The sequence below is a fragment of the Leptonychotes weddellii genome, chromosome X (assembly GCF_054177405.1).
Source record: "Leptonychotes weddellii isolate Sample4059 chromosome X, ASM5417740v2, whole genome shotgun sequence".
Lineage (NCBI taxonomy): Eukaryota > Metazoa > Chordata > Mammalia > Carnivora > Phocidae > Leptonychotes > Leptonychotes weddellii.
Window position 1 is genome coordinate 70,824,597 of NC_138385.1, and position 24,566 is coordinate 70,849,162.

General features: G+C 43.4%; 1 protein-coding gene and 1 long non-coding RNA gene across 3 annotated transcripts in view; one reads left to right on the top strand and one right to left on the bottom strand.

Annotated features, from left to right (window-relative positions):
• Positions 1-225: 225 nt before the first annotated feature.
• On the bottom strand, positions 226-22,094 carry LOC145717935 (uncharacterized). Its single transcript, XR_014141464.1, has 3 exons — positions 21,905-22,094; positions 4,122-4,356; positions 226-2,598 (listed from the first exon to the last, which is right to left on the bottom strand). It is a non-coding gene; the product is annotated as an uncharacterized LOC145717935 (long non-coding RNA).
• SLC9A7 (solute carrier family 9 member A7) overlaps positions 21,307-24,566 on the top strand; it is a 130,221-nt gene continuing 126,961 nt past the window's right edge. For both annotated transcript variants that reach the window (XM_081809355.1, XM_081809356.1), the window contains exon 1: positions 21,307-21,716. In XM_081809355.1, coding sequence (XP_081665481.1) covers positions 21,392-21,716 — 325 coding nt within the window. In that variant the 5' untranslated portion in view covers positions 21,307-21,391. The remainder of the gene's footprint in view (positions 21,717-24,566) is intronic.

Here is a 24,566-nt window from a genome sequence, read left to right on the forward strand (position 1 = left end):
GTCTCTCTCTTTTTCCCTTTGCTCATTTGTTTTGTTTCTTCAATTCCACATATGAGTGAAATCATACAGTATTTGTCTTTCTCTGCCTTATTTCACTTAGCATTACACTCTCTAGCTCCATCCATGTTGTGGTAAGTGTCAAATCTTATTATTTTTTTAAATTTAATTTAATTTTATTATGTTACATTAGTCACCATACAGTACATCATTAGTTTTTGATGTAGTGTTCCATGATTCATTGCTTGCGTATAACACCCAGTGCTCCATGCAATGCGTGCTGAATTTCAATGCAGCTTGCACACATCAGTGCATTTCCTCCTAAATATTTAAGTTTGCATAAAGTTAACTGTAATATCGCTTACAGTTCAATTTATTCCCTTGAGGTAACATTTACATACAAGATAATAATGCACAAATCTTAAGTGGACCATTCCATGAGTTGTTTTTTTTTTAAGATTTTATTTATTTATTTGACAGAGAGACAGCGAGAGAGGGAACACAAGCAGGGGGAGTGGGAGAGGGAGAAGCAGGCTTCCCGCTGAGCAGGGAGCCCAATGCGGGGCTCGATCCCAGGACCCTGGAATCATGACCTGAGCCAAAGGCAGACGCTTAACGACTGAGCCACCCAGGCGCCCCATTCCATGAGTTTTGACAAATACATACACCTGTGTATCCCAAACTCTGCTCCAGATAGAGGACATTATTATCACCTCGGAAAGTTCCCCGGGGACATAGATTTTTCAGTGGTTTTCTTTTTCACCTTACAAATGGATCAACTACAGATCCACATGAGGTAGTCTAAAAATTGTCCCATGGCTAAGCAGAACACTGTGATGCAGGGGACACAATAGTTTTTCCTGGGGCAGCCGGAGGCTGTGGCCTGAATTCCAGATTGCTCACAGAAGGAGTGTGTGTGTTTTGAGAGTCTTTCGGAACTGTTGCCACTCTACAAGGAACACAAAAATGCTCACCCTCGGACCTTTGCACAATTAGAAAAGGCCTCCTTTCCCAAATGGAAGTAGCCCCCACCGGGGCGCACCCTTGGTGAGCAGGAGGTGCTGTGGTTTCATCCAGGCTACCCTGCTCTCTCCCCTTGGCCAGCACTCTTGAAAACAACCTGCACAAGTGTGCCTGAGGCCCTGGGTGACTGCTCTGCTCCAGGCCCTGGATGCTTGGTGTTGGTGAGACGGTGGTGAGAAAGACAAGATTTCTGGCCTCAAAGAGCTTCTGTTCAAGTGGGACCAACTTCTGTTCTAGGTTGTACAATCTATTCAGCGGCAACTGGGAAGTAACAGTAGTTAGAAGTCTGGACTTATAGTTGATAAGTGAACGGTCTATCTATCTATCTATCTATCTATCTATCTATCTATCTATTTATTTTTAGAGAGAGCAAGTGCACGTGCAAGCAGTGGGGTGGGGGTGCAGAGAGAGAGAGAGAGAATCCCAAGCAGGCTCCACGCTCAGTGTGGAGCCCCACATGTGGATCAATCTCACAACCCCGAGATCGTGACCTGAGCCAAAATCAAGAGTCTGATGCTTAACTGACTGAGCCACCCAGACACCCCAATAAGTGAACAGTCTAGAGTTGATAAATACAGACTGAAAATCCTTGAAGTCCAGGTACAGGAAAACACTGACTCTAACGCAGTTGGAATTCAAGTCCAACGGGACAGAGAAACACTTCTTAATCACATCCTAAGGCTTTCTCTTAATGGAGAGAAATTAGAAATGAACATTGGAGCCATGGGGTATATTATTCATTGCCTCTTATCAATACATTCATCTTTCAGTTCATTGTTAGTGAATCATTGCATAGTGCACGCTGAAACATTCTCGAATCCTCTCCACTTCCATTATTTGTAAAGTCCCAGGTTGAAAGACTCATTTCAAAGGGTAGTTCTCATTAATGCCTTCAGGAGCACAGTAGGTTCTGTACCTATGTGAAGCACTCAGTCTGAGAAAATACAGAGTGGGTGGATCATGGGAGACTGGAGAGTGTGTGCCCCTTCACCATAATTCAAGTATACTAAGTAAATAGAAAAAAAAATAGTGACAACAGTATTAGTAATAAAATAAACAAATGAGCTGGTTAATCAAAACATGCTTATGGAATGGGTTTGGCAAATCTGCGACCTCTGAGGTCTCTCGATAGAAATGTACACTTGGTGTACCCATTGGACAGACGAGGTAAGTGGCAGCAGCACCTGTTAGGCTATAGCCCTGTAAGTGGGTCCATTCTTACCTTGGAGTGGAGTATGTTACTCGCATTCTGGGCTGTGCTATCTTAAATAAGTTAAAGAATGAAGAATCGTTGGAAGGACTTTATGCTGCTGTATCAGTTACAAGTAAGTCTGGCTGCAAACAACAACCTCCTCCCCCTAACAAATAACAAGGTAGAATTTTCTCTCCCATTTCTCTCGGGTAAAGGACATCTGAAAGTAGGCTGTCCATGAATGGTATAGGATCTTTGGATGTCACTGGGGACACAGTCTCTTCTCTTTTTGTCCTACTGTACTCAGCATATAGCTTCCATCTTCGAGGTCACCTCATGGTCCAAGATGGCAGGTGATGCTCCAGGCCTCAAGTCTGTTTTCCAGGCTGGAAGAAAGAAAATAAAAGAGGAAGGACAAAACATCATACATTGTTAAGGATCCTCCCTGGAAGACCCACCCAATGCTTCAACTCACATTTCACTGAACGTTTAACTTAGCCCCGTGACCATACGTTGCTGTAAGGGAGGCTGGGAAATGTAGTATTTTGGTTTTGTTTTTTAGCGGGGCACATTGACTAGGTTTCAGTTACCAAGGAAGAAAAGGATAGAAGGGGATATTGAAGGCTGACTAGTTCGTTATCTCTGCAGTAAGTGCAAATAAGTGGCATTTATTGAAACTACTGGGCTTGAATAAACACTGTATAAAGATTATTTGCACAAAGCTGGTCCTCATTTTTTCAGAAGCCGAGAGAAATGCACATAATATCAAATTAACCATTTTATTTTATTTATTTCAAATGAACCATTTTATTTTTTTATTATTATTATGTTATGTTAATCACCATACATTACATCATTAGTTTTTGATGTAGTGTTCCATGGTTCTCAAATGAACCATTTTAAATGGACAATCCAGTGGCATTCAGTATGTTCACAATGTTGTGCACTCATCGTCTCTCTCCGGTTCCAAAACATTTTCTTTTCTTTTTTAATATATTTTTTTAAATTTTATTTATTTATTTGACAGAGAGAGACACAGCGAGAGAGGGAACACAAGCAGGGGGAGTGGGAGAGGGAGAAGCAGGCTTCCCGCCAAGCAGGGAGCCTGATGCGGGACTCGATCCCAGGACCCTGGGATCATGACCTGAGCCGAAGGCAGACGCTTAACGACTGAGCCACCCAGGCGCCCATCTTTTCTTTTCTTTTTTAAAGATTTTATTTATTTATTTGAGAGAGAGAGAATGAGAGAGAGCACATGAGAGGGGGGAGGGTCAGAGGGAGAAGCAGACTCCCCGCCGAGCAGGGAGCCCGATGGGGGACTCGATCCAGGGACTCCAGGATCATGACCTGAGCCGAAGGCAGTCGCTTAACCAACTGAGCCACCCAGGCGCCCCCAAAACATTTTCATCACCCCAAAAGGAAACCCTGAATTTGTTAAGCAGTTACTTTCTATTCCCCACTTCTCCCAGCTCCTGGTAACCACCGATGTGTGTTCCGTCTCTATAGATTCACCTATTCTGCATAATTCATATGAATGAAATCATACCACATGTGTCTGGTTTCTCTCACTTAGCATGTTTTCAAAGTCCATCCACATTGTAGCACATGTTTGCATTGGTTCCTTTTTATGGCTGAATGCAAGAGGAGAATCTTCTTAGCAGGTGCAGTACCCCCCGCCCCCCGCCGCCGACTCCATGCCTCATTCTGAACAAAGGCCCCAGCAAAAATCGGTTGCCTTATACTTGTGTCTATCATGTTTCCAAGTATTCTTGTGGAGACAAACGTCGGTATAAGCACCAAGACCTTGGTCTAAGTACCCTTCCCCATAGCTAATGGATCCTCCATTTTCTTTGAAGCAGCAAAGTGCCCTGCCCAGGCTCACAACTGCCCTCAGCCAACCATGACAAACCTGTTCCTTATTTTCCCAACCTCTCCTGCAGCCGCTCAAGCTCCGGGCCCCGAGATCCAAGCAGAAACTGCTGGGCTGAAGGGGTCCTTCCACCTTTTCTTGCTCTGATGGTAGGCCTGATGGTTGGAGCTGTGGTACGTGTCTTTCCATCACAAATGCTCAGCTGTGCAGAGAACGAGTCCTTACATCCTTGAGGCATCGAATCCGCCCTAGCCACTTCCTACAGAGAGCACTCCTGTTACACGAGAAAGAGAAATGCCTATTTGCCTCAGCCACGGGGAGACAGGTGTTCTGCTACTTCCAGCAAAAGTATTTCTAATGAATCTGCCGAGTTCCTTTTCAGTGATCGGTTTCCCTTAGACCCATCAGAGGCAAAAATTATAGCTGCCACGGAGAGAAGGAGGATGCCTCTGCAGGGGGCTCCTAAGTTAGATCGTGGCCAACCTCCAACTAGAGTCTAAGACAGCACTTTTCTTTCTTTCTTTTTTTTTTTTTTAAAGATTTTATTTATTTATTTGACAGAGAGAGACACAGCAAGAGAGGGAACACAAGTAGGGGGAGTGGGAGAGGGAGAAGGAGGCTTCCTGCAGAGCAGGGAGCCCGATGCGGGACTCGATTCCAGGACCGTGGGATCATGACCCCAGCCGAAGGCAGATGCTTAATGACTGAGCCACCCAGGTATCCCCAAGACAGCACTTTCCTAACATGGCTATGGAATCAGAAACCTATAGTCTGCTCGACTTCATACAGGCACGAAAGCAAGAGCGCCTGGATCTTCCCGTGTCTCTATGCCCCTCTTGCTTAAAGAAATGGATCATCTATTTATGCCTACAGTCGTCAACGCATCCACCAAGGTTCCCCAGGGGCTGTTCGACCTTAGCTGTCATCAACTCGCAGAGTGGTGCACTGCAGTGGGAGCCCTGGCTGGAAGCCCACATTGGGAGGATGCTAAAAAAGAGCTTAAAAAAATGCAATACCTACATTTTGCTTAATGTTGTGAGATGGAAACAGGCAGCTAGAAGGGACAAACCTGAGCTGTTAAGAAACGCTTTAAGGGGCGCCTGGGTGGCTCAGTTGGTTGGGTGACTGCCTTCGGCTCAGGTCATGATCCTGGAGTCCCGGGATCGAGTCCCGCATCGGGCTCTCTGCTTGGCGGGGAGTCTGCTTCTCCCTCTGACCCTCCCCACTCTCATGTGCTCTCTCTCTCTCATTCTCTCTCTCAAGTAAATAAATAAAATCTTTAAAAAAAAAAAAAAAAGAAACGCTTTAAGGAGTGTCTTGCGCTCCTAACAAGGTCTTTGTGATTTTAAAACATCTCGCTAATAAGGGTATTCTCTCCAGTATTTGCTTAAATATTTTCAGATTACTTGAAGATAATTAAAAAGGAATCTGGAGGTTTCCCAAAGCTTTGCTTAAATGACTCACATTTAGAGGAATCTCAGTGTGGATAATGAGAAACATGAAACAAAACTAGGAGTGCCTGGAAATGACTTTGCTTTTGTTCCAGAGAATCTTCATTGAGACTGTATTTTGAAATTGAATCAGGAGGCATTTTTGGTCCTGGGATTTAGAATAAAGAATGAAGCCCTCTGATTTGAAGATGATAAAATAGCTGGAAAAAAGCCCAAACCTGTCATGTTATATTTAAAGGTATCTTTTATTTAATTTGGAACATATTACTGGGATATTGTAGCATTAAATATATAAAAGATATTTAAATCCTTTCAGTTTTCCAGGACTGCACTGAAATTTAATTATATATATTCACCAACAGAGATTGTAAGTGGTTCTTGGCAGCTGATAGTCCATAGAAACCGAGCAGCAAAAGTTAAGATGGGGCAGAAAAGACACTGGACAAAAGCAAAGGATAAATAAGAAGATTTGAATTCTAAGTAAAGTAGATGATCAAGAAGCTACAAGAGGTACCTCAGGAAAATATAGGATTCACAAAATAACTTCCAATTAAATGGCATTGTAGGTATCTAGCTAAACATTAAAAAAACATAACCTCTGCTTTATTTATATACATTGAATCATTTATTCAACAGATGTTTTTGAATATCTACTGTGTACCAGGCGTTGTGCTCAACGCATTGGTTAGCAAGAGCTAAACAGATCCAAAAAGCAACAATTAAAAAAAAATACAACAGCAACAAAAACAGAAAGACTCAACCCCTGTTTCCAAAGAGCATAATGTAAAGCAGGGACATCAACAAATAATCAGGTAATGCGATACAACGTGGGAAGGGTCACATTACAAGTGTACGTCGGGTATTTGGGGAAAATATTGGAAAACAGACATAACCCAAATTAAGGAGGCTTTCTGGAGTGGGTAGCATCTGAACTGGGCCTTCAACAACTAACAGCAGGTGCCAGGGCAAAATGATCGGTACTACAAAAAGAGGAAGCATACGCAACAGCCCAGAGGTGTTAAGATTTCTTGACACTTGGGGTAAGTGAGATAGTAGGGGCCATCGCCAGAGAAGAATCTAGAGAGGTAGGCAGGGGACAAATCACAAATGTACTAGTCAGGATAGGCTTAGGTTTTTTATTTTTTTGAGTATAGTTGACACACAATGTTACATTAGTTTCAGGTGTACAACTTAGTGACTTGACAAGTTTATCTAAGTGTAGTTACCATCTGTCCCGTTAGGTCACTATTAAGTTATCATTGACCGTATTCCTTACTCTGTGCCTCTTATTCCTGTGACTTATTCATTCCACAACTGGAGGCCTGGAGCTGCCTCTCCCCTTCACCCATTTGCCCACCCTCACCCTCCTCCCCTCTGGCAATCATCAATTTTTTTCTGTATTTATAGGTCTGATTTTGATTTTTGTTTGCCTATTCGTTTTCTTTAAAGATTCCACTTATGAGGGGCGCCTGGGTGGCTCAGTTGGTTAGGCGACTGCCTTCGGCTCAGGTCATGATCCTGGAGTCCCGGGATCGAGTCCCGCATCGGGCTCCCTGCTCAGCGGGGAGTCTGCTTCTCCCTCTGACCCTCCTCCCTCTCATGCTCTCTGTCTCTCATTCTCTCTCTCTCAAATAAAATAAATAAAATCTTTAAAAAAAAAAAAGATTCCACTTATGAGTGGAATCAAATGGTAGTTGTCTTTCTCAGGCTGGCTTATTTCGCTTAACATTATATTCTCTAGCTCCATCCATGTTGTCTCAAGTGGCGTGATCACATCCTTTTTATGGTTGCATAATATTCCTCTGTGTGTGTGTGTGTTTGTGTGTTTTCCTTATTCATTCGTCTATGAATGCACACTTGGGCTGCTTCCATAGCTTGCCTGTTGTAAATAATGCTGCAATAAACATAAGGGTGGCATGTATCCCTCTGAATTAGTGTTTTCATTTTCTTTGGGTAAATACCCAGTAGTGGGATTGTTAGATCATATGGTATTTCCACTTTTAATTTCTTGAAGAACTTCCATACTCTTTTCCACGGTGGCTGCACCCATTACATTCCCACCAGTAGTGTGCTGGGGTTCCTTTTTCTCCACATCCTCACCAAAACTTGGTATTTCTTGTCATTTTGATTTTAATGACAGGTGAGGTTTTACTGTGGCAACAGCCCCAAAGTTAAAAAAAACTCTGCCTCTAGACTACATGTCGTACATGGGCTTTTCTGTCTTATAATATTCCGATTGCAACTTGAGGCTTCAGGATTCACCGCTGCAGGGGAAGACAGCACAGATAATCATGCACCTGCTCTTAAATACTTCTGCCCAGAAGTGACGCTCATTCCTTTCCTCATTTCACTGGCCAACGTGAGTCAAAGAAGCACTGCAAACTTCAGGGAAGTGAAAGCTGCAATCCTCCCTGTGTTCAGAAGGATAAGGGAATTGGACATATGGGGGACCACCAGCAAAGTCTCCCAGAGGCCTCAGGTACCACGTTTCGGAATTTTTATTTTATCCTCAAAATGCAGGCACGATTCCAAACAGAGGCAAAACAAACACGAGGAACTCAGCCATACCACTGGTTGCCCTCTGATTTCATTTATTTTTATTTTTATTATTTTTTTTTAAGATTTATTTATTTATTTGGCGGGGGAGTAGGGGCAGAGGGAGAGGAAGAGAGAAACTCAAGCAGACTCTGCGCTGCGGGCAGAGCCCTACTCGGGGCTCGATCTCATGACCCTGAGATCACGAGCTGAGCTGAAACCGAGAGTTGGTCGCTTAACTGACTGCGCCACCCAGGAACCCCAGCCCTCTAACTTTATACTGCGAGTCTCCAGAGACTGGAGTCAGGGTCCAATCAGGAGAACAGAACCCATAGTTGTTACACCAGAGGAGGTGTGATAGAGGGATCAGCTACATTGGTTAGGGGAGAAATGAGAGAGCCAAAAAAGCAACTGTGAGCTAACCCAGAGAGAATACTGGCAAGAAGCAGTTACTATCACCAGGGCAAGGAACACAGTAGGGGAGAGGTGGGGTTGCCAGAACCCGGGCAGTCAAAGGAGAGGCCCAGTGGAATTGATTTGGGGGCCTCCTAAGAGGCTTGGTTGCTGCTGCTGAAGCTGGTTCTGGAAGATCTAAAGGGAACTGGAGGCCGGAGCAAACTACTCCTGCTAGGAAGCCCTCAGCCCCTCTTATTGCCTTCCGCTCTCCCACGACAGCCCCCCATCGGCAGAAACTAGAAGGACATCCCGCCAAGGTTCCAGCTTTCACGCCCCTGACACCCTGGATATTTAGCAAACCCCTCCTTTCTCTGTCTGTCCAGCCTGGGGTCTTCCACTCACTGCTCTCTGGGGGTACATCATGCTCCCTATTTGGTGTCCCATTCTTCTATCACCCATATCACCAATTATCTGCGTTATGGTGCTGTTGTTGGAAGTACTCAAAGTGGTTTTTGTTTTTCTTACTAAATCCTGAGTAAAGGAGTAAGTCTCCAGTTTATTTGTGAAAACTGATCATAGAGCTAAATTTGGACACTTGATTTCTAATTCTAGAAAAACGGGTCCCTAGCCACGGTGCTAAGATTTATGCCCATAGACTTGGTGGAACCTGTGGGTGTGCCTAAACTTAAGGTTTCAGCCTTCCTTTCCTGCCACATCCTGCCACATTCCAGGGTAACTGACCTCAGGACATAGCTCTACGGGACTTCTTGAGGCCTTCACCACCTCCTCAAACTAACATAAAATTGGAGACTGTCCAAGGGCAACTAAAGGGGTCGTTAAGATATTTCAGGGAGGGGTGCCTGGGTGGCTCAGTTGGTTAAGCCTCCGATTCTTGATTTTAGCTCAGGTCATGATCTCAGGGTCATGAGATCGAGCCCCACATTGGGCTCCACGCTCAGCACAGAGCTACTTATCCTTTGCCCTCTGCTCCTCCCCGAGCTTTTGCGTGCTCGTGCACACACTCTCTCTCTCTCTCTAAAATAAATAAATAACATCTTAAAAAATATTTCAGGAAGAAATCACTCAAATTAACATCTAGTAAAAATGTATTTTTTTAATGTACAGTTATCTGGCTGAGGCTCTATAGCTCAGGGGTTGGAGCGCTGATCTTGTACAGTTGTCTGAATTGGACACATGTACAGAGTCATAGCCACCACCACAATCAGGATGCAGCACAGTTTTGTCACCCCCAAAACCTCCCTCGTGCTCTCCCTTTAAAATTACACCCTCCTGCTCTCACTCACCCCTGGCAATGACGGATCTCTTTTCCATTACTATAGTTTTGTGTCTTCAAGAATGTCATACAAATGGAATCATATGGCATACAACCTTTGAGACTGACTTCCACTCCGCATAATGCCTTTGCGATTCATTCAAGTTATTAGGTACGTCAAACTGCTCATTCCTTTTTATTGTGGAGCAGTATTCCATCAGAAGGATGGACTAGAGTTTGTTTATTCTTTCACCCATTGAAGGACATCGGGGTTGTTTCTGGCTTGGGGCTGGTACAGGTATCCCCTGCTTTTCAAAAGTTCTCATCAGGTAACTTCACTTTTATGGCAGACCTACATTAGTGCCTGTTTTCTTCCTCTTTGGAAGAAATCCAAAGAGGATTTTTACTTTTACAAAAAAAAGGTGAAAAGCATTGTTTTGCAGGGAGCCATTATAGAGGAAGCTTGCACCCCGGAGCAGCAAGAGTGGTCCCGCAAGGTCCTTCCCTGGGAACTACACTCAGCGTCTCAGCATCCAGCCGCTAGATCTTTGAACTGGATCTCTGAGCATCTGTGCTTTATCTCCGTTTACTTTGTACATCCATTAGCGAGATGTGTTGTAAGGTATCAGAAAAGCCCAAGAGAGGTTATTTCTTTGGGTCTGAGAACGCTCAAAAATTTTTTTCCATATAAATTAATGATAACTGCTTCTCCACTTTATGTCATTTCAGCTTATAAAGGTTTCATAGAAATGCTCTACTTTTGGATAGCAGGGGAAACCTGCATAAGTAAAGCTGCTATTAACACTCATATGCAGGTTTTTGTATGAACATGTTATTTCTCTTGAATATATACCTACGAGTGGGGGTGCTTGCTCTTATGGATAAATGCATGTTAATTTTATAAGAAACTGCCCAACTGTTCTCCACAGTGGCTACACCAGTCTGCATTCTGACCTTTGTTTGGTCTTGTCTGTATTTTTATTTAAGACATTCTAGTAGGTTGTAATCATGGCATTGGTTTCTTTTCCTAAGTGGCTAATTATGTTAACTCTTTTCACATCATTATTTGTCATCCACATATCCTCTTTTGTCTGTTGAAGTCTTTTGCCTAGTTGTCAATTGAGTTAATTTTTTGCATATGAACATCCAATTCTATTTTTTGAAAAGAATGTACTTTCCCCATTGAATTGCTTTTGCACTTTTGTCAAAAATCAACTGACCGGGGCGCCTGGGTGGCTCAGTTGGTTAGGCGACTGCCTTCGGCTCAGGTCATGATCCTGGAGTCCCGGGATCGAGTCCCGCATCGGGCTCCCTGCTGAGCAGGGAGTCTGCTTCTCCCTCTGGCCTTCCTCCCTCTCATGCTCTCTGTCTCTCATTCTCTCTCTCTCAAATAAATAAATAAAATCTTAAAAAAAAAAATCAACTGACCGTATTTGTGTGTAGACCAATTTCTGGACTCTATTCTGTTACATTGATCTGTATATCTATTCCTTCACCAATACCACCCGGTCTTGATTGCTTCATACTTTGTAGCATTATAGTGAGTCTTAAGTTGGATAGTAGGAGGTCTTCAATTTTATTCTTCATTTTAAAAATTGTTTTCGCTATCCTAGTTACTTTGACTTTCCTATTAATGTTAGATTTCCCTTGTCTAGATTTACAAAAAAATCCTGCTGGGATTTTGATGGGAATTGCATTAAATCTGTACATCACTTTGGAGAAAATTAACACGTTTTCTAGGGTTAGGCTTCCAATCCATGAACATGGTAGGTCTCTCCATTTGTCTAGGTCTTGTTTGATTTCTTTCATGAGCATTTTGTAGTTTTCAGCATACAGTACATATTTTGTTAAACTTCTATCTAAATATTTCCTTTTCTAGTATTGTGAATTACATATTTAAAAGATTTTCACCTCAAATTGCACATTGCTAGTATATAAAAATATGATAAGATTTTTGTGTGCTGACCTTTATCCTGAGACCTTGCTTAACTTCACTTAATTAGTTCTAGGATTTTATAGATTCCTTGGGATTTTCTAAGTAGATAATCATATCATCTGTAAATAGGAGAAATTTTCTAATATCCCTTGAAAACTCTTCTTTTTTCCTTCCTTTCCTTTTTGTTCCTTCTGGTTTTTTTGTTTTTCTCTTTCCCCAATATTCCATTTAAAATTATACTGTGATTTTTGCTACATGTGTGCCTTTTATTTATCTTTCCTGCCTTATTGCACTAGCTAGGAGTTCTAATACAACATTGAATAGGAGTGATGATGGTGGACCTTCCTGCTTTTTTCCCCCTCATCTTAGGGGAAAGAATTCAGTCTTTAATCTTAAGAATCATGTTAGCTGTAGTGTTTTTGGTGTGTTTTTTTAATGAGCTCTTTATCAGGTTAAGGAAGTCCCTTTTATTCTTATTTTGCTCATAGGTATTATCATGAGTGGATGTTGAATTTGTCAAATGCTTTCTCTGCATCAACATGATCATGTGCTTTTTTTTTTTCTTTAGACAGTTAGTATGGTGGATTGCATTGACTGATTGCCTCACACTGAACCAGCCTTGCAGTCTCAGGATAAACACCACTCACGGTGTATACGTCTTTTCTTTTTTTAAAAGATTTTATTTATTTATTTATTTGAGAGAGAGAGAGAGCGCATGTGCATGGGCACACAAGTGGGGGGAGTAGCAGAGGGACAGGGGGAGAATCTCAAGTGGACTCCCCACTGAGTGTGGAGCCTGACAGGGAGCTCGCTCTCACAACCCTGAGATCATGACCTGAGCCAAAACCAAAAGTCAGACACTTAACCAACTGAGCCATCCAGGCAATCCATACTTCTTTTTATACATTTTTAGATTCAATCTGCTAATATTTTGTTGAGGATTTTTATCTCTAAGTTCATGAGAGATATTGGCCTGTAGCTTTCTTTTCTTGAACTCTCTTGTCTTGGTATCAGGGTAGTGTTGACCTCATAAAATAATTGCTCACTCTCTTGTATTTTCTAGAAGGGATTGTGTGGTATTGGTGTTATTTCTTCTTAACATGTTTGGTGGAATTCACCAGTGAAACCACCTGGGCCCGTAGAATTCTTTTTTGGAACATTTCTGTGACAAGTTCAATTTGTTTGTTTGTTTGTTTGCTTTTGTTTAAAAGATTTTATTTATTTATTTATTTATTTGAGAGAGAGAGAGAGAGAAAGAGCAGGGTAAGGAGCAGAGGGAGAGGGACAAGCAGACAGCACACTGAGCATGGAGCCCAACATGGGGCTCAATCTCAAGACCCTGAGATCATGACCTGAGCTGAAACTAAGAGTCAGATCCTTAAATGACTAAGCCACCCAGGTGCCCCCAATTTCTTCAATAAGTATATGTAGTATGCTGAATTATGGCCTCCCAAAAGACATCTTTGTCCTAGTTTCCAGAATCTGTGAATATATTACTTTAATGGCAAAAGGGACCTTGTAAATGTGATTAAGTTAAGGATCCTGAGATGGGGAGATTACCTGGATTGTCTGAGTGGACCCTAAATGTAATCACAAGAGTCCTTAAAAGAGGGAGGCAAGAAGGTCAAAGGAGGAAGTAGGAGGTGTGACAATGGAAGCAAGATGCTACACTGCTGGTTTTGAAAGTGGAGGAAGGAGGTGCGCCTGGATGGCTCAGTCAGTTAAGCATCCTGCTCTTGGTTTCGGTTCAGGTCATGATCTCACAGTCATGAGATCAAGCCCTGCATCAGGCTCCGTGCTCAGTGTGGACTCTGCTTGAGATTCTCTTCCTCTCCCTCTGCCCCCTCCCCCCTCAAATAAATAAATAAAATCTTAAAAAATAGATGGAGGCTTTAAAAAGAGGAGGTGCTGGGTGGCTCAGTCGGTTAAGAGTCTGCCTTTGGCTCAGGTCATGATCTCGGGGTCCTGGGATCAAGCTCCACATTGGGCTCCCTGCTCAGTGGGGAGTCTGCTTCTCCCTCTCCCTCCCCCCACCCCGCTCATGCTCTCTCTCTCAAGTAAATAAATAAAATCTTAAAAATAAAAGATGGAGCAAGGAGCCATAAGGCAAGTAATGCAGCTCCATAAGTGGAAAAGGCAAGGAAATGGATTCTTTTCTAGAGCCTCCAAAAGAAGCCAGCTCTGTGGACACCTTGACTTTAGGTCAGTGAAACTGATTTCAGACTTTTGTTTCGTGTGCGCTTAAAGACAATGGGTATCCTGCTGTTCTTGGGTAGAGTGTTATATAAATGTCAATTAGATCCAGTTGGTTGATGTTGTTCAGATCTTCTATATCCTTATTGATTTTCTGTCTGTTAGTTCTAGCTCTTACTGAGAGAGGAGTGTTGAAATCTCCAACTCTAATTGTGGATATGCTTATTTCTCCTTTCATTCCTGTCAGCTTCTTCTTCATGTATTTTAAAGCTCTGGTATTAGATACATCTAGGGTTGTGTCGTGGGCAGTCCCTAAGAAGGTGAGTCCCAGTGAACTCACCTCGTGATGCTCATGCTTTTGTGTAATCCTCTCCCATCAAATGGGGGCAGGACCTGGGACTTGCTTCTAACCAGTAGAATATGGCAAAGGTGATGGGATGTCATGATCTTGATTAAGTTATGTTATATGGCAAAGAGGATGAAATGCTGCTTCCATAATTATGTCACATTATGTAAGACTCTCTTAGCAGACCAGAGTGAGAGATCATCTTTGTTGGATTGATAAAGTAAGCGGCCATGTTGAGGAAGCCCACTTGGCAAAGAACTTCAGCCAGCTTCTAGGAATTAAAGATGGCCTCTCATACCTGAGAGTGGCCTCCAATGGACAGCCAGCAAAAATCTAGAGCCCTTGGTCATACTGCTGCAAGGAAATGAATTCTGCCAAAACACAAATGAATTTGGAAGTGGATCTTTTCCCAGTCAAGTTTATGATGACACTGCAGTCTTTGCAGACACCTGGATTGCAGACTCCCTGAAGGACAGAACCCAGTTAAGCTGTTCCATGACTTCTAATGTACACAAACTGTGAGATACTAAATGTGCATAGTTTTAGGTCACAATTTACCTGAGTTTGTGGTAATTTGTTATGCAACAATAGAAAATGAATACAGATTGTAATATCTTCTTGGTGAACAGATCTGTTATTATTATGTAATATCCCTCTTTACTCCTGGTAATTTTTTTTTTTGCAGGGAAGTCTAACCTGTCTGATATTAATAAAGCCACTCTACCTCTCTATTATTACTTTTTTACATGGCACATATGTTTTCATCCTTTTACTTTAAATCACCTATGTCAGGGTATTTGAAGTGAGTTTCTTGTAAGCACTCATTTTGGGGTCCTGGGTTTTTTCTTTTTTTATCCATGATGACATTTCTTTTAATCGATTTGTTAAGACTGTGTACATTTAATGTGGTTATTGATAAGTTTGGATTTAGGTCGAACATTTTATCACTTGTTTTCTGTTTGTTCCCTCTGTTCTGTGTTCCTCTGCTTCCCCTTTCCTGCCTCTTTTTGGGATTCATTGAACATTTGTTAGTATTCCATTTAATTTATCTACTGTGTTTTTACTTTATCTCTTTGTATATTTTAGGGAATACAATATACATACTTAAATTTTTATAATTTTCCTAGAATCGATATTTTACCAATTCAAGTGGAATATGAAAACCAAACTAATATGGAGGTCCCTTTATCCTTTTCCCTTTATGTTGTGATTGTGTATTACCTCTACATATGCTGAAAATTCCATTAGACCATGTAGTAATTTTTGTTTTCTTTTTTTATAATTTTTGTTTTCAGTCAAAGATCATATTTTAAAGAACTGGTGAAAAGAAGAACTTATCTTCACCATCCTTTTATAGTAGGTCTTCTGGCAATGGATTCTCTCTGTTTTCCTCCCTTGGAATATGTCTTTATTTCACTGTCATTCCTGAAAGCTATTTCTGCTGGATGTATTATTTGGGGTTGACAGTTCCTGCAGCACATTAACAGTGTTGTGTGCTTCTTTACGACCTTCTTGGTTTCTGATGAGAAATCCATAGTCATTTGAATTGCTGTTACCCTAAATGCAATGTGCCATTTTTTGTCTTTCTGTTTCAAACATATTTTGTTTTTCTTGTCCACAGTTTGAATATAATATGTCTGGGCATTGATTCTTTTGAGTTTATCCTATTTGGAGTGTGCTGAGGTTCCTGAATCTTTAGGTTTATGTCTTTGGTAAAACTGGAATGTTTTCAGTTATTTTATCTTTATACACACACACACATATATATACATATATATGTATATATATATATATTTTTTCTGCATCACACTTTCTCCTGCCTTGGGGACCCCAAAGACATGAATGTTAGACATTTTGTTATTATCCTACAAGAGCATGTGGATATTTTATTTACTTCTCAATTTTCCCCTCTGTTGCTAAGATTGGATCATTTCCATTGATTTATCTTCAAATATACTGACTCATCTTCATTCTGCTATTGAGTCCATCTAATCCCTTTAAAATTTTAGTTATTATATTTTTTCTGTTATAACATTTCAATTCGGTCCTTATTTTATCTTTTAATGCTTTTAAAAAAGATTTATTTATTTATTTATTTTTTGAGAGAGCGAGATTGAGAGAAAGAGAGAGAGCACAAGCAGAGGGAGGGGCAAAGGGATAGGGAAAAGCAGACTCTCCGCTGAGCAGGAAGCCTGACACAGGGCTCTATCCTAGGACCTGGGATTATGATCTGAGCCAAAGGCAGACACTTAACTGACTGAGCCACCCAGGCACCCCCTATCTTTTAATCCTTTGCTGAGACTTTCTACCTTTCCATTCATTTCAAGATCGTTTGCTCTTACTTGTTGGAGCATTTTTATAATAGCTGTTTTAAAGTCTTGTTTAGATAATTCTAACATCTGTGTCATGTTTCATCTCAGCAGTGGTGTCTTTTGATTGATTACCTTTTCAATAGGCAATCAATGGTTGAGATTTTCATAGTTCTTCACGTGCTGAATAATTTTTGGGTTGTATCCTGGACATTTTTTAAAATTTATTTTTATTTATTTATTAGAGAGAGAGAACGAGCAGGGGGAGAGGAGAAGCAGACTCCCCACTGAGCAGGGAGCCTGATGTGGGGCTCGATCTCAGGACCCCAGGATCACAACCCGAGCTGAAGGCAGACGCCCAACTGACTGAGCCACCCAGGTGCCCCATATCTTGGACATTTTTAATATTATGTGATGGGGCCTTGTGTCTTGTGTTAATCTTATACAGGAGTATTCATATTTTTGTTTTAGCTTGTAGTTAACATATGGTTGGTTCCAGATCACAAGTTCTGGCCTGCCTTTTGTGGATCATGGCTCCAAAGTCAATTCAGTCTTCAAAAATTTTGCAGTGCTATTTTGACTTGCCCCACAAGTGTTTTATCCAGTGGCTAGTTTCAGATCTGGGTGGTGATCTGTTTCTTAGTTCGGTTTTCACAGTCTTTGGTATGCTGTTTAGGATAAGATCCACATGCAGGTTAGGGTGAACTTAGGAGCTCATAAACTCTATAGGGTTGTTTTCCCATGTTGCTCCCTCTCCAAAATCTTGCTGGGACTTTGCAGTTCCTTGGAGTTCCTCTTTTCAATCCTTTGGCAAGAAATCTGAGTCTTTATTTACTTCTCTCTGGCATGCACTTCCTGCAACTTCACCCATGTCTGGAGCCAAGCAGCAGGAGGAAGGAGAGAGAGAGAAAAAGGTGTATCAATGGGCATTTGCCTCCACTGACTTGGGACCATGGCTATTCCAAACCAGAGAGGAAGGTTCCCCCCCCCTCAACATTTTAGGTACTTTGGCAGCACTGCTCCCTCCATTGTCACTGTTGACTCAGCCACAATGGGGGATTGCCTATTGGCAAGGGTGTGAGAGAATGGAAAAAAGAAAAATTGGTGTACTTCCCTACTCTCTCTGAACATAAGGAGGTCTATTTTCTGCTCTTCTTGGTGCTCACTCTGTCCATGTCAATGTCCCCTTCTGGGCTTGGACTGCCTTTAGTTCAGTCCAGTGGCTACTGGAGGGAAAAAATTATAAACTCACTGCCTGTTGTTTTACTTCAAATTCTGGTGCTCTGCCTCAATTTACCTGGTACAATTGATATTTTTAGAGTCCTCAAATAACTGATCCCCGCATCCTGTTCAGTGGGAGAGAATGGGTTGAGTGTGATTATTCTGTATTAACTGGAATCAGAACCCCTGTATTGCATAGGTTAGTTTTCATATATGAGCATGTATAGATAACTGAGCATTTTCTTTGGTGTAGATTTGTGAATACTTGGGACAAATCTTCTCATATTCTACCTGAGGCAATCTCTTTATAGCATAAATATTCTTCTGGTTATCTACTGTTATGGAAGAAATCACAGTTAAACTTAGTAGCTTAAAACAACATAAATCATTGTGTGGTCATCACATAGATTCAGGCATTGATTAGGCTCAGCTAGGTGGTTCTTCCTTGGGAGTCTCTCATACGCTTACCATAAGATGGTGGCTGGGAATAAAATAATTTGAAGGCTCACTCATTCAGGTGTGGGGTATTTGGGCTGGGAACACCAAAAAAAGCTGTCGCTCCTGTTGTGTTTGTCTCGATGGCTATGTTGTCTCTCCGTGGTTTCTCCAGCATGGCAGCTTCAAGGTAGATCAATTTCTTTTTAAAAAATTTCCAGCTTTATTGCGATATAATTGACATATAACATTGTGTAAGCTTAAGGTGTACAGCGTGTTGATTTGATATACTTACATTTTGGCGCTAGGACTACCACCTTAGCGTTAGCTAATACCTCCATCTTGTCACATAATTACTATTCCTCTCTTTGTGGTGACCACATATAAGATCTACACTCTTAGCAACTTTCAAATATATACTACAGAATTGTTACCTGTAATCGCAACACTGTGCATTAGATCCCCAGAATGTATTCATCTTATAACTGCAAGTTTGTATTCTTTGACTAACATATCCCATTTATCTCACCTCTCAGCTCTTGGTAACCAATATTCTACTGTTTCTGCAAGTTCAGCTTTTTTAGATCCCACGTATAAGTGAGGTCATACATATTTGTCTTTCTCTGCCTGACTTATTTCACTGAGTTACGGGATCTCAAGATCCATCGATGCTGTTGCAAATGGCAGGATTTCCTTCTTTCTCATGGCTGAATATTCCATTGTGTGTGTATAGAGCTATATCTATATATCTCAATCTCTCTCTCTCTCTATATATATGTGCATCATATTTTCTTTATCTAGTTATCTATTGACAGACACTTAAGTTGTTTCCCTATCTTGGCTATTGTGAATAATGCTGCAATAAACATAGGAATGAAGATATATATTTGAGATCCTGTTTTCACTTTCTTTGAATAAATACCCACAAGTAGAATCTCTGGATCATGTGGTAGTTCTATTTTTAATTTTCTGACAGACCTCCACACTGTTTTCCATAGTGGCGGTATCAATTTACATTCCCACCAACAGTGCATGAGGGTTCTCTTTTCTCCACAGGCTTGTCCACATTTGCTGTCTCTTGTCTTTTTGATGATAGCCTTTCTAACAGGTGTGATGTGATATCTCACTGTAGTCTAGACTTTTTTACATGGCAGCTCAGGGCTCCAAAATGAGTGGACAGCAAGAGTGTGAGAGTGAGTCAGGCGGGAACTAGATTGTCTTTTATGACCTGGTTTCACAAGTTTTGCAGTCTTTATTGCCACATTGTATTCTTTGAGGCAGTCACAAGGGTCCACTGAAGTTCAAGGGGAGAGGGAACACAGATACCACCCTTTGATGGGGCAGTGGCAAGTTCTGGAAGAGCAGGTGCAATTGGAAATACGGTTGTGGGCATTGTTTGAAAATACGATCTGCCGTAAGTACTAAGAAGTCTGCAGAGAGAAGTTCTGTCCTCGACTTACAGGAACCCAAGAGGGGTTATTAAATCATTATATTAAATATAATGATCAACATAACCAGCTTTCAGCAAACGTGGATTTTAGTGTATCTCCAGAAACTAGATCATCTTCTTCTTGTTGTATAACTTTCTCTGTGACTATCCAGGTTTTTGGCGTTTGCAATTTCATTGGGAACCTGCATGGAACTTCAAGATATATGGATTTTTGCAAGGGCTGGGGTACAGTCGGGACGAATTGGGAACAAGGTTAGCTAAAATCTTGAAGAGATTCCCCTGCTTTAAAGAAGGTACTAAGCAGCTTGGCAGAGTGTTCACCTAGAGGGGAACCAGGAAGGCTGCAGTGCTCCAAATATCCTTCCTACCTAATGCCATCCCTACCCTATTCTTATTACTCTTTACTCTTTTTAGTTAAGCTTAGCTTTCTTCAAGAAATTCTCTTAAAAATGCAAACTCCTCTGGGAGAGAAAACATGAATCGTTAATATGAATTTCAGAGCAGTTGAATAAACTTATGAGCACAGGGTTAGGCACTGGGAATTCAGTGATTGAGAATTCCGTCACTCCAGGGGTGCCTGGCTGGCTCAGTTAGGTAGGGCATGCAACTCTTGTTGTTGGTGTTATAGGTTCGAGCCCCATGTTGGGTGTAGAGATTACTTAAAAATAAAAACAAATCTTAAAAAAAAAAAAGAATCCAATCTCTTTTCTTCCTTGACCAGAGGAACAAGTTGGATTGAAAATTCTAGTTCCTGAGGAATTGTTCCAAGAGGCGTTATCCTCCAGAGTCCACTTTATAATTTTTTTCCAGAGCTGTCCTAAGAATCATCCAAAGACTCCCTGGGCTACCATTAGGTCAACATAAAAGGGCCACCAGGGTAATCTCCACCCTCACCCCCCGCTGCTCATCTAGCAGGAATGGCAAGTGTTCAGTTCCTTCTGGTTCAACCCTGTTCCCCAAGAGGGCTAGTTACACAGTCCAGAAAAAGAAGTCAGTCTAGTCCCCAAGTGGTGAAGGAGCTATTTTAACGCTTGCACTCCATTCCAACCCGTTATCAGTCCTCACTTTGGGACAGACTTAGAGCAGAGGTTTGAATGAAGCCTGGTAGAGTCTGGGAGGCCCTGAAAGCTGGAAGGCACTGTGAGAGCTGTGGAAAGAGAGGTGGAGGCGACAGCGCTGCTTCGCGAATCTTCGCTTCCCCAGGCCCCGCCCCCCGCCTCCCCCCCACCCCCGTTTTACTGGGCTCAGGACAGCCGCACTCTGGCCTGAGATGGAACACTTCGCGGTGGCCCCAGAGACAGGACCCGAGATCCCCCAGCGCGCGAATCCAAGCTGACGCTCCTGCCAGGCACCGGCGACCTCTGGTGTCGCGATTAGGAAGCGGGCCCCGCGACCCCAGACGGCCCGGCCAGGTACGCCGGGACCCGGCGAGGAGCGCAGGCAGGCCCGGGGCCGACGGCCGCCCCCCCCTGAGTCGGAGGGCCCCCGCCGCGTGGGCTTCGGCGGCCGGGAGCGCGGTCCGCACTGCGCCGCGCGGCTGGGGGCCGAACAGGTGCGCGGGCGGGGGGCGGTGCTTGGCGATCCTGCGCACTGCGCGCGCCCCTCCCCCACGCGGCTCCCGGCGCAGCCCCGGCCCGGCGCGCGCGGGGGGAGGAGCTGCGGCGGCAGCGGCCACCCGGGCAGGTCGGCGGCGCCGCGGGAACCCGCCGACGGCGCGGGCTGCTGGTCCCCCGCGCGCAGGAGGCGCGGGCGGCCCTGGGGACCATGGAGCCTGGTGACGCGGCGCGCCTCGGCCCGGGACAGGCGGCCCGGGCGCTGCCACCGCGGCTGCTGCTGCTGCCGCTGCTACCGCTGCTGCTGGGTCGGGGGCTGCGCGCCGCGGCCGCGGCCTCCTCTGGGGCGGCGGCCGAGGACAGCAGCGCCATGGAGGAGCTCGCCACGGAGAAGGAGGCGGAGGAGAGCCACCGGCAAGACAGCGTGAGCCTGCTCACCTTCATCCTGCTGCTCACGCTCACCATCCTCACCATCTGGCTCTTCAAGCACCGCCGGGTGCGCTTTCTGCACGAGACGGGGCTGGCCATGATCTATGGTGAGCACCCCCTACCGCGCCCACCACCCCGACACCCCTCCGGCCGCCCGGCCGTTGCGCTCCCCCGGACCCCGCCCCGCTCTGCGCTGCGCTCCCCCTTCACTTGCCAACGTGTTTCTTTTCCGTTTCCCGCTGCCACGGGGTTGGTTCCCAAGGTCAACTGTCTGCATTTTCTGGCTTTCTCTTACCGTTAAAAAGAATTCCAGCCCATTTCGACGTTTCTTAACTGGGGAGCCAGGAAAATGAAAGGCACAGAGGTGGCCTGGTTCTGTCCGCCGGGTTCTGTTTTGCGCCCCCCCCCCCCCCGCCCCGCATCGCGCTTCCGCACCCGCCCCCCGCCCCCACCTCCGCCCTAGTTCAGCTCAACAGGGTCTGTGTGCCGCGGCGGGTGACTACCCTGGGGACGGCGTCACCCCAAGAAGCAGGCCACAGTGAGGGTGGGGGCGAGGGCTTAGGGTTTCTGGGCTTGGGTATGGGCGGCCGGGGCCTGATGGATGCCACACATCCATGGTCAACCTGGGTGAGCGCCCACTTCTGAGATCTATGTTCCCGGGTGTCCTGTTAATAAAGTCGGAGCCTGAAGCGCTGTGATAGGTGAGCGTGGTCCCAGATCCAGAGTGGTCCACCGCCGTGATCCGGCCTAGTCGGGTATATGGGCACGCCTCCCACTCTTCTGTCCAGGTGGGACGTTATACCCAGGTACTTGGCTTCTCCAAGGGAAGAGGAGCCTTTGTGTTCTTCAGATTTTAACATGGACGTGACTTTGAAGATCCGTTTATAAGTGGATGAAGAGGAAAAGTAGTGAGTGGTTTTAACTCCGGAGTCAGCCGTTCTTTTGTTGTGAAGGGTGGGCTGATGCCACCTTCCTTTTCTGGATTTAATGACACACGCTGTGTTCCGCGCAGAGTGGTCAGCACAAATCTTCCGTTATTACATGGATGTCAGTTAGCTGTAATCTGAATCATCCCTCTCGCCACACACCCCCCCTCCCGTTATGACTCCAAAGTAGAAACAGGTATGCTCTTTTTGAATTGAATTCAGCAGAGTTAAGGCCCAGGTGGGCATCCTCATATGGGAAATAGATGAGCCCACCTCATGACTATTCCCAGTAGGGAACGTTTTACTTCATCACTTTTACTGGAGGGATCTCTCCATTCAGTTTCCATTCAGGGTTCCCTGATAAAGGATGGAAAGCAGAAACCTGAATCTTTAATGTGAAAATTACCCTTGGCCCTGGGCCTTGCTTCTAGGGTCTCTTGATCGGTAGTTGACAGCCCAGGCTCATGGCCTCCAAGGTTACAAAGTGCTGTTAGGATTCCTCTAGTTTTAAAGAGGTAGAGACCTAAACAGATCTGTCACTGAAACAGGACCAGGTCTAAGACTGAGTTTGGTTATTGCAAATTACAGATGTGAATTCAAACTTTGGCCTCGATACCTGGCCACTCTTGAGCTCTGTGGTTTGTGTCAGTGGGTGACAAATGACTCATGCCAAGGCTGCAGGTAAGCTAGGAGGCCTACTGAGCAGCTAGCAGGGTGGGGAGTTGAAGCATGTTGTCATTTCAGGTGGCTGACTATGAGAGAGAATGCAAATGAAGATTACCCTTCTATGTCTGTAGATAACCATGAAAATATTTTTATTTTATAGCCTCTAGATCCATTTCATTAAAGCACAGTGTGGAATACTTCTAGAAGGTAGACTGGACAGGCTCATAAATACACGTTAGAGCGCATGGAAAATGAGGATTTAAAAATATTTTTTTTCTGAGGGAGTACTCCATGTTCTTAGGAACTCAGTCACCTTTATCTTAAGGCCTACAAACAGTAGTGGAATTTTCCTGTGCTGATTATGTACTTTTTAAACTCATCTCAATCTTTTCGTCATTGGGGCCCTGCTGCAGTGTACCGTGTCATTTTGTGGTACTGAAATCTGGTTTGATTGATGATTGTTCAGAAAAGGCAACATCATCTCATAACATTCTGTGTCATTTTCGGTTTTAGTGTTACTTTGAAATATACTAAGAAATTTAGTTTGTCAATATGCATTGTCCGAGGTTCTGCCAGATATTAATATTTTGATGTGAATATTTTGCCTGTAACTGTGAGAAAACAGTTCTCTGTCTCATGGATATCTAGTCTTCTGTTTTAGCGCACACATACCCTTCATTTGAATTCTAATGTCATTTGATTAGCTAATTATTCATTATTTCTTGGGGGCTATCTGGATAGGGATTCTGATTTTTAAAAATTCAGTATGAAAATCTTTGAACACTTAAGCGAATATAGTACAAATTTTCAGGACTTCTCTTTGTTAATAATAGTAAGAAAACAGATTTCATTTCTTGATATCAGTAGAGGAAGTGAGTAATTGTCCTGTTGCCTCTGAGTAATAAAGGACAAAAAGACCTAAGGAAACATTTGTTAAGTATCTGCTGGGTGTCGGGTGCCCAACTTAATTTCTGGAGGTAAACAATTTCATTTTTAAATGTTGGTAAGTTTTTATGAGTGAAGAGTTCAACTGCAAGTTTCAAAACTCTTTGAAATTTAAAAAAATGTTAATTTCTGCCCCTTTAAAAATATTTAAGTGGCACTTTAATCTCCAAGGGAAAGCTTTAATATTTATAATAAGTTATGATAAGTATATATAGCCATATTAAAATAAATTGTGATTATATAAGTTTGCTGGTATAAAATATCTCTGGAAGGACAGTCAGTAGACTAGTAACATTGGCTTTTTTTGCTGGAGAGGAACTAGGTGGGCTGTGACATGAGGTGGGAGGGAAACATCACCATATACCCTTTTGTGCTTTCCGATTTTTGAATTATGGAAGCCGAATTACCTCTTGGTGTGTC